We start from the raw sequence: 10,625 nt of genomic DNA on the forward strand, positions 1-10,625 counted from the left end.
ATAGTGTAAATACGGTACACCTTCCACCACCTTTACAGCCTACAGGTAACAATGTAAAAACAGACAAGAGAATGACATAGAATAGAATAGAAATAAGATCAGATAATGCCTAAAGGTAACAATATAAAAACATACAATGGACTAGAACATAATAGAGATAATAGATAATGTCTACAGGCACCAATGTAAAAACGTAGAATATAACAGAATAGCGAAAGGATAAGTTAAGATGACTTTTTTAGCTTACAAAGCTCATTTTTTAGTGGGCTATTACATTCAAAGATGCTGTAAAGAGTATAGAAGACAGGAATTGTTTTCATTTTATTCATGATCTAATTTATTTAACTTACTCTGGTTTTCTCTCCTGTCTTCTTTGTGTTAATGTGTGCATTGTGTTTTATCCTGTCTCTGTTTCACTGCTGGCCCACCAAAGTGTATATTGATTTATGTCGGCTTACATCATGTATACATGTAGGCCAACATCATGCTGACCGAGTTCTTGTTTTCCAGTTACAGATGCATATTAATACATATTGCCTCAATATTATTATTATTATTATTTTTTTGTCATTCAGGCTTCAAACCATCCATTTTGAAAGCCCACTTTCCAACCTATGAGTAGACTCCAACACCTTACAAATATTTTCCTCCTCTTGACATTATGTGGGTGATGGGCGACCACCTCATTGCTTTCACATGGCCACGCCCCATCTGCGTTTGATGCATCCACTCTCCTGCACTCGACTGTCCAACTCACAGTCTGCGCAGGCCATCAGCTCGGCAGCACGTCCCAGCGCAGCAACAGGTAAGGTCCCATCACTGCCGCTCACTCTGTCTGTGTGAACTGTGGTTAAACTGCAACCCTGTAGTAGTGTGGCAAAGTGCACGCCTGCAGCTCAGCTCGTCCTCAAAACTCATCACTTCAGTTCAGTGGTTTTTCATGAGAGATATTTGCACGCGAGCTTTTACAGTACAGCTGACAACTGTAATCAAGTTCGGTAAGTTTTTAATTGAGTTATCACGTGTTTATTGACAGAATGTTTTCAGGTTTTATAACATAAACAATATTTGGTTTGCTTATTGGGATAATTTATAGCTTTTTTTAGGATATCAATCCAGTCTGCACCTTCACTTGATATAGTTTCACATCTAATTTAGTTTTAAATTGTATTGTTCTTCAGGCAGTGGGCATCAGCTAGTCCACCATTTTTCCACAAACAGTAGGTCTACAGCCTGCTAATGCAGGAAATATACAAACTGTAAAGAGTAAAGGAAACATTGAAATTACTTGTACTGTCCACAAATTATAGGAGAATTAAATTATCTCCAACTTTGCTTTGTGGGATAAGCGAGTCTACTTGTTTTTACGTATTCTCCTGAAGCAGTTTGGTCTTTCTGATAGAATATTTATTTATATCAAAAGTAAGAAATAGAAACATGGAACTGTTATAGAAATATAAAGTTGAATTTTTACTTTTCAAGTCCATCCTTTCCATTTGTATGTAACTATTTTTAATTTGTTTAACAATGCACTTGCAGCTCATTGTGTGAGTATATTTTGTGTTCCAGCAAAGAAGATATTTTAAAATAAACATTTAAAAGGAATGAAGCCAGTGACAGCAGAATCAGGCAATTAAGCTTTTTATTTTTAGCACTGAAGATCATCTCTTGATCACTCCTTAAGATGAACACTATATAAAAAAGAGATTGTCATTATATTTTCGCTTTTAAATAATGTATACACAGACTCGTTTCTTGTGCGTGGTCTGTGGCTTTCATAAGCTGAAATTTACCTTTCATGGGTAGCTATGTCACAGTTGTTCTTTTTATCCTTTGTGTTAACCATTTTTACAAACCCAAGATGAAATGATACAAAATAACACGCTCCCTTATCGTGTAAGGATCAAGGATTTCTTTTCTGTTTTTTCTTTTTTACTGATCTGAGGATCTTGCAAATAAGGCAGGGTTCTTTGATTTTCCATCATATGTAACAGTAATTCTACATTTGCTTGCTAATGTAATCATTTTAAAATCACAAATGCGATTTCAAGTTTTATAAACAAAATGACAGAATTACCTGTGAATGCTGTAGCTATTAGATTAATGTAATCATTTTACAAATTAATATACTTTGCTATCTACCCAAAGCATAAAGAGATATTACATATTATTTTTACAACTGTTTATTTGAATGCCAATGTGCAAAAATAGGCAAAGAAACAAAAAACATTAAGATGCCTTTTTTACTTTACTTTAAGCAGTATAAAAAAGACACATATATGGTTTAAAAACAATAAAGGGCTACACATTTTTATTTTATTTTAAATGTGTTATTTCATTATTTATTATCTTAACTGTTTTCCATTTGTCTGTCATTTCAGATTCTTGCATTTGACATAACTCTGGTTCTGCAACGAGTGTAGCCGAAGCCCTCTAAGCAGTTTTCTCAGTGAGCATGAACCTCAGTCTTCCTGACCAGAACATGCACAACTCCAGTGAAGGCTGCCTAGAGGACGACAAACCTGATGTCATGTTGCCATGCTTCCGCAGAAACATGTATGATGAGCCTCTGGCCTCATACTCCAACGGATCCATCATCTCTCAACTCCTCCGCAAGACAATCCACAACAACAGGGCACTAGATGAAAGCCATTTCTACCTTTCCGGCTCCACTGCCGCTGACTCTGGCCAGGAGGACCAGAGCAGTGTCTCCTCAAAGGACAGCGCGGTGGAAGCTGCCTCTCCCAGTGGTCACGTTTCTACAGTAGCCAGCCCGGAGGGGGAGCATCCCATGACTGACCACCTGCAGGCCAAGAGGGCCAGAGTGGAGAACATTATCAGGGTCATGGCAGGCTCTCCCAACAGCAGGCAGCACGGAGACAGTGAGAGGTCTGACACAGATGCCAGAGACACCAGAGAGGCCAGAGAAGCATACAGGGAGAACAAACGTAAACAGAGGCTGCCTCAGCATCAGGAACACATTGTTGGAGGACCGGCAAACAGAAGACCTGGAAGCAGCAATAGTGATAGCTGCAACACCAAGGATGAGGAGTGTCACAAGCTGAAAGAGCAGCTGCACAGCATGCAGAGGCTCCTGCGTCAGCTCCAGGAAAAGTTCCTTCAAGTTTACAACCAGGAAGACCCTGAACACAACGACAGAGATGAGACAGAAGTCGCTGTTGAGCATGACATCCTGGGAGAATGTACACGGTCACACTACATAAGCAGTGAAGATGATTTTGAGAGGAAGAATAGCAGAGTGACTGCAGAGTGTAAGGACCGAATGAAAGTAGTTGGTTATCTGGTACACCAAAGAGAGAGTCCGAACCTACAGGAAACCCTGAAACAGGAGCTCTCCAGGGCTGTGAATGACTGTGTGGACAGAGTGTTCAAGAAGGTGTCCTCCACAGGGCTGGACGTGTCCCTTCAGCAGCGCATGTGCTCATCTCCAGAGATGCAGATCAGCGTGGGTTCAGACAGGAAGAGCCAGCAGGCCGGCTCCACCCAGGAACAGCCCCAGGCTGAGGAGGCTGCAGTAAAACCCCCCTCTTTGGAGTATTACGAAAGCTCCGAGGCTCAAAGCCCACAGGACCAGACAGAGGCGCTGTCACTGGTGGTCCGCAAGCCAGCAGTGACCCCTCTGAGCTCAGTCACCCCGACAGTGAAGAGGCCCTATCCTGTGCATCAGACACCATTTCAGTTTAACTACAACACCCCTCTGCATGACAGTCAGATCCTAGAGCATCTTCTTAAGTACGGGCCCCATTCCAACTTTGGGGGTCTCCCTTGCATGCCCCCATCAATGGACAGAACCTCCCCAGACTCAGTGGACCTGCCCTGGGACACCATCGCCATGAGGTCCAAAGTGACATCCAGCCACCTCGGCCACCACCCTCGTCCCTCCGCCCTGGGGGCAGTGACCGTTGACAGTCTGTGTCTCCCTCATGTCAAGATTGAGTGCGGTGAACTGCAGAGCATGGCTGAACGAAACTCTTACATGTCCCTCAACATATCCTTTTTACTTAAAAGAAATATTTCGAGCCAGAGTGGCTTCGCTTTTTGCCTTTTCTTGATGCAGGATTAAAAACTATATTGTTTAATAATTATGATAAATAATAGAGAGAATAATCAGATGTTTATTTTGACATTTGTAGGTTGAAAGTGCAGTGATGTAAAAATAAAACTGTGAAAATACAAAACAGCTATTGTAGAATGACTACATTTTATTAGAAATTTATTTACTCGAGACTTTAAAAAGATCCTATTATTCTGTACTATTCCCATTACAGCAGGGAATGTTTGATAATATCTTATATATACTGTATTTACCTTTTTATTTTATACAAACTCTATATTTCAGCTCTTCCATGTGAACAATGGCTGGTTGAGGTTCATTGCAGCATGGGCAGTTCCAGTAACAAACTTCAAGGAGAATTTTTTCTTTGATCTCACTAACCCCATAGAAAATTATAGCGTCTTCTTTAATCTGAGCCGAGTAATGACTTTAAGTTTAGAAAAAGACAAATAAAAAGGAATACAAGGCTTTGATAAGAATTGCCCGGAACAAAAGCCAATTTTTCAAAGGCAGAGAAAGCATTGGTTTCTGTTTCAGGAAACGTCGTTTTTTCAGACTTGAAAAGGTGCAGGATCTATTTCTCCATCATCAGAGTGATAGGGGTGCATCTAAAAGGTCACATCTGAGTGCTGGTGGAAATCAAAAGTGCCTCCCAACCATAACACTTGAGCTCTTGTCTTGAGCATTTGTTGTTGGATACCTTTGTCCAAATGTGCATGATTGAAATATAGTGCAAGATAACAGTATGTTTGGCTCAAAGGAACCCAAAGAAAATCATCCTGGGACAAGTTGTTCTATTCTGGGAAACATTTGGCATTTGTTTGGAAACATTAATAACAAATTTTAAATTATGTGGTTGCTGACATCCACAATCAATATGATTAGAATAATATCTATTTATCATTCTTTGCCTAATTTAATTGAAATATTTCATTTCTTTACTATCGCTCATTATGAAGTAAATTATCATAAAATAGTCAGAGAAATTTTCAGTTTTGTTGATTCTCATGTCGCAAAGCATTAGAGGAATATTATGTGGTGCCTATCAGGATGTGCTTTATCTTTACAGTGCAAAGAGCTCTGCTTCTCTTTGAACAATACCACATAAATCTTTCATCCAAACTTCCTTATTTCAAAGGTAGGGTTCTCTAATAAAATGTATAGCATGGTGACCTGATAAGGAAATATTATGACCTAAGGCATGGTGGTGAACTACAGAGGAAATGCTCCTGAGCGTCTTCATTGCCGTAGGGGGAAAACTTGAGAAGGTATTGAATTTATTCATATTTGCAATAAAGGAAATATATATTGTGATACATGCTGAACAATTTTTACACCTTTTAAATTATTGTAAATATACCACGTAACCCAAGAAACTATTTAAAATATATATTATCTGTAACTTTTTACTTTTTTGTAACATTTTACGAAATTTCCCATTTTTGCAGGGGGTTTTCTGAGGAAAAAATATATAGGAACATATGTCGTCTTTAAATCAACTTAATTATATCAGCTATGTCAGCTCCTTTTTCAAAACATTTCAAAACAAGCTGTCTTAACTGCCAGGCATGAAGTTCTTCGCTCTCTAATTAAAAATCCCTAATCTAATTCGTAATTCTGTTTTGCCAATAAGCACATGTTAGGGTCATTATTGACTCCCTGGTTAATGCCGCGCTGTTCTTTAGGGAAATTCAATTTAGCTGAAGATTGAGGCAACACAATACTCTGGTCTGCTATCACTTTGCACAGGACTGTATGCTGTGTGTTATATTTAATTGTCAGTTTTTCTGCCTTAACGTAAATGTGAACATCCAGGAGGGTCTCACCCCGAGCCATCTGAAGAAGGCAAAGCTAATGTTCTTCTACACCCGCTACCCCAGCTCCAATGTGCTGAAAACCTTCTTCCCTGATGTCAAGGTAAGTTTTTTACATATTAAAAAAAAAATTTTATTTAACATGTCAAACAACCTGTAGAATTGTTTGTCCTGCGTTTAACTCCCCGGTATCTACTTGTCAGTATGTGTTTGGGGCAGAAAAATCAGCAGTGTGTCGGAGGAGAGAAACAAAAACGCAGAGGGTTTAAATAACAAAGCCACTGAGCTGCTAGTATGTCCTGGGGGCAGAGGGAGATACAGGGGCATTCTCTCTTTAAAAAAGCCACTCCAGTCAGCAAATGGAGTGACAAAGGACTTTGTAGGCAAGGCATTGCTATTGAGTGTCAACAGAGTTGGTATTAGAGACTTGTGCGGCAGCAACCAGGCGGTGGTGAGCTGGCCCTAAACACAACATCCTGTGTATTTTGGCCTTGGTCTCGTGTCATGCCTCCTCTTTTTGTCATCTCTCTTGTCTCCTTATCTCTGTCCTGTTGTTAGTTCCTCTCATTCATCCTATTTATCTCCACTCCCTTCTTTTTAGTCTTTTCCAATAGGAACAGTATATCCTTCCTGCTTATATTAAAAGCCCCCACTCATACCACCTCTCCTGCCTCCCTTCCAGTTTTCTCCAAACACCTCTCGAGTTTCTCTAGCATCTCCTCTCCTATCTTCTCTCCTTCCACCACGGCCCTGAATCTTTGAGCCAGTGCGGGCCCCTGCCTCTCAATCTGCTCTGACCCCCGGGGTCAGGGGGGAGGATGCTGTCGCTGCAGCCCTGCGAACGTCTCCTCCTTGCTTACAATCCTGTGGTGGGAAGTGGCACTGAACAAAAGAGCACCTAATCCCAGTGTCTGATTCCATCCTATCAGCCCGAGTCAATGAGAGGGAAGCTTCCTTCTGTCCTTATGCTGCCGCTTTCTCACCCACCACACCAGAGAGAAGAAGCGTCTTTGATGCCTGCCCAGCCCTTAGGCATTTTTTTCTGTCTTTCTGGATGAGGAGATAGAATAACAAGACTAATGTCAAGACTGAGTTTAGAAATACAGAGCCCTGACAGATGTTTTTTCACCCCGGACATTGGTGGGAAAGGATCAGAGCAATTAATGTCGCTTAGAGTGACAGACCATTTGGTGGCATTTTGCCCTACAGGTACCAAATGCAGTCAATTATGGAAAGGGTGGCTAATGCCAAAGACAGCCACTTGATTTTTAATTGAAAAGCATGGAGATTAATATTTTACATTTCTTTATGCTCTCATTGAAATCTGAAATTAAATGTTGAAATTACATATTTAATTTATCCTGAAAAGCGTGATCTTTCATTTACCTACTTCACAGGGAGATCAAAGGTCAGATACGGACTTCTGGAGCTACTTGGGATTCATTGTTTTGCTCAGGGACACTTCAGATGGACAGATTATTGTGAATGCAGGGGCTTCTGTTGCAGGATGGCCCCTTTAATCATCTGCTGTAAACCTTTGAATGTATATATTATGATATAATAATATGAATTAAGTGAAGTATTTTTTTTTCTGTCCATTTCCAGTTCAACCGCTGCATCACCTCTCAGCTGATCAAGTGGTTCAGTAACTTCAGGGAGTTCTACTACATACAGATGGAGAAGTTTGCCCGCCAGGCTATCGTTGACAGCATCAGTGATGTCAAAGACATTACAGTTAGCAGGGACTCAGAGCTGTTCCGGGCACTGAACATGCACTACAATAAAGCCAATGACTTCCACGTAAGTGTCACTCATTAGTCATTCATTCTTTTATGTTGCAGTTTGTATTGTTAGCATCGAGCTCATTCTAGCTGATTTTTTGCTTTTGAGGTTTTGTCAAAAGAGGTGCTGCTCTCATTCTGTATATATGCTGTGACAGATAAACAAGGTTTTCTTAAATTGGAAGAACATACAGTATTTTCTGTTATATTCTCCATCCCTGCTCCACAGGGTAATCCACCTGGAGTATTTTTTTTATGTATACATAATAAGAGAAAATATATTAGTCTTAAAGGTTTTGGGAAATACACTATTTGTTTTCTGGCGGAGAGTTAGATGAGAAGATACCACTCTCTTGTACTATAAATATGAAGCTACAGCCAGCAGCCAGTTAGCTTAGCTTAGCATAAAGACTGGAAACAACTAGCCTGGCTCTGTCCAAAGGTAACAAAATCCAGCACCACTAAAGTTCACAAATGAACACCTTATATGTTGTTTTTTGAATTTTGAACAGTTGCCAGGCAACTTTTCACACTTCAGTTTTTGTACGGATCAAACAAATGAGATATAACACATTAATACTGTGAGTGAGCTTTAGAGGTGCTGGTAGGCAGATTTTATTACCTTCGGACAGAGCCAGGCTAGCTGTTTCCCCCTGTTGCCAGTCTTTATGCTAAGCTAAGCTAACTGGCTGCTGGCTGTAGCTTCATATTTAATGGACAGATAAGTGGTATCAATCTCCTCATCTAACTCTCCGCCAGAAGGCGAATAAGCTTATTTCCCCAAATCTCAAACTATTCCTCTAAAGCATCGGTGTTGACAGATTCATCACAGCAGTTACTAACGTGCTGAAGTATGTCCTCCTGTCAGAATGTAGCTATGGTCACGTATGTCCGTATGCTGACCTGTTTGTCACACTGCACCTGTGGCTGGCCAGCCTTTACAGCCATTATCTAAACTCCAGAGTGATGCTTTATCAAACTGTGGGAAGAGGAAGCCGCAAAATCCCACTAAAACAACTCAGGATTAGAGGACCAGTACGCCTGAGCGAGACTGAGATTGCTACTGATGCGGAATGCTGAGAAAGACGCTGTGGATTCCAAGGGAGAAGGCCGTTTGGTGGGAAAGGGACGGGACCGTTTTCTTTACCTTGGGACCAAGACATTCCTTTCCCAGGGATGCTTTTGTGTCAGGAGATGAGGGGAAAGAAAAATAACTTATGCCAACAACTGTTGTGCTAACTGGCCAGTGGATGGGAAACAAGGGCTGCAGGGCGGTCTTCTCCCAGCATCCATTGCATCTAGACTTTTTATGGATCCTGATGTAGCTATGGGTCACTTCCAGATTCTTACCCCAACTTTAACCACACTAAATCCTTACTTAACCACAATATAAAAATAATAATATACCTAAACCTAACCATCTCAAGTCTTATACCATTCGTCTTATATATCATTTTAATCTTCAGCTTCTTGCCATATTCCTGTTGGGGTTCATAATCATGCTTTATTGACTGGCCCTGGCATTGCTATGTAGAATCCCTGGGAAGAAAAATCACCAGTAGTTAGTTAAGGTTCAAGAAAACAAGACTAGCTAATCAAAGAGGCCTCTAAATGAAAGTTAATGATTGGAGCATTGCATTTATTATATGTGTGCAGAGAACAAAGAGATGGCTCCCTTTCATCAGTTTGAGTGTTTGAAGAATTGCGCTACAGGTCTTCATTTAATGCATTTCTAACTTTGAGAAAACTGAAAAAAGATTGTTCAGTATGTTTGTAACACATCATTGCATGGAGTGCTTCTTCACTATTAGAATAAGGTTTTAACCAGATTGACTTCACTTATAAGTTTCCACTTTTCCTGTCTTTTACAGGTTCCAGACAGATTCCTGGAGGTTGCTGAAATCACCTTGCATGAGTTTTACAATGCCATTTCTGCAGCCAAAGATTCAGACCCCTCTTGGAAAAAGGCCATATACAAGGTGATCTGTAAACTGGACAGCGACGTCCCAGAGGAGTTCAAGACATCTTCCTGTTTATAGGCCGAAGTGGAGAGTTATAACAGTGAAGGAACTGAAGTTAGTCACTTGACAGTATTATTTCATCCTTTCTTGTAGTGCATTTTAGTGAGGTGAAATGTAGATGTTGGATAATTAATCATTTTGTAGATCTGTAAAACACACACACACACACACACACACACACACACACACACACACCATTTTAAAAATAAAGAAACTATCTATAGTCTAAAATGCTGTATGTTCTATTTTTACCAACAAGCAAATATTGGTAAATATTTATGCTCTTGTGGTTTATTCTATTGTTTAGTGTTTACTTATATAATCTGCCTCATCACATTTAGAGAGTTACTGAGTTTGTAGGTGTGTAAAAATGTTTACAAAGTGTAATCGTTCTTTTCGATATTATTAAACTATAGTGTAGCTTGATTTAGTTGAACTGGAAGAGTTTTTTGGCAATTACTGTCAGTATTACTTCTACTACATCTCTTTTCATAGCTATGTGTGTTGTGTAAATGTACATGCGCTGCTGTTGTATGTTGCATAATGTTCTATAATTATGTTGTAAACTATTAGCTTGACAGAATGTGCATGTAAAAAAAATAATGCAAGTGAGTGTCATGGGTTTTATTATCATGTATAAAGGTCATGTAAAGTACAATAATTTTCCTTTATTTCAGAGAAACACATTGTACTGGATGATTGTTGAAATTAAAGATGCACTAAATTATAATATAAAACTTCAATGTTATTGTTTTCTTTGGCAATAATCACAACATTAACATTTTAACGTTTAAAGAAACAAGACACACCAGGTAAATGCTTTGTTTTCAGTCGTAAATGTTTAACTCTCAGTATGAAAATACTGTGTGTCACAGCTGAGCCCCTAAGGTGCCTCTAATCCACGTCCAACAGCCAGCTGTTAAATGTCCCCCAA

At 39.8% G+C, this 10,625-nt stretch overlaps 1 protein-coding gene across 2 annotated transcripts; it reads left to right on the forward strand.

Moving 5' to 3' along the window:
• The first annotated feature begins 681 nt into the window (after positions 1 to 681).
• Positions 682 to 10,422, forward strand: prox2 (prospero homeobox 2). 2 transcript variants are annotated; one of them, XM_044167388.1, is made up of 5 exons: positions 682 to 805; positions 2,382 to 4,009; positions 5,885 to 5,992; positions 7,495 to 7,689; positions 9,542 to 10,422. In XM_044167388.1, the coding sequence occupies exons 2-5, from the start codon at positions 2,456 to 2,458 to the stop codon at positions 9,707 to 9,709; spliced, it is 2,025 nt and encodes a 674-aa protein (XP_044023323.1). In that variant the 5' UTR covers positions 682 to 805; positions 2,382 to 2,455; the 3' UTR covers positions 9,710 to 10,422. The 2 variants fall into 2 exon arrangements, with proteins under 2 accessions (XP_044023323.1, XP_044023322.1); XM_044167387.1 differs by lacking the exon at positions 682 to 805 and adding an exon at positions 871 to 998.
• Positions 10,423 to 10,625: the final 203 nt, after the last annotated feature.

This window comes from Siniperca chuatsi, linkage group LG15 (assembly GCF_020085105.1).
Source record: "Siniperca chuatsi isolate FFG_IHB_CAS linkage group LG15, ASM2008510v1, whole genome shotgun sequence".
Lineage (NCBI taxonomy): Eukaryota > Metazoa > Chordata > Actinopteri > Centrarchiformes > Sinipercidae > Siniperca > Siniperca chuatsi.

Bases quoted from the DNA above. Each gene is read 5' to 3' on its own strand.
- prox2 (XM_044167388.1), top strand. From the start codon at position 2,456: ATGAACCTCAGTCTTCCTGACCAGAACATGCACAACTCCAGTGAAGGC. The intron at 4,010-5,884 runs ATATCCTTTTTA...GTAAATGTGAAC, and splicing joins ACTCTTACATGTCCCTCAAC to ATCCAGGAGGGTCTCACCCC. The intron at 5,993-7,494 runs GTAAGTTTTTTA...GTCCATTTCCAG, and splicing joins CCTTCTTCCCTGATGTCAAG to TTCAACCGCTGCATCACCTC.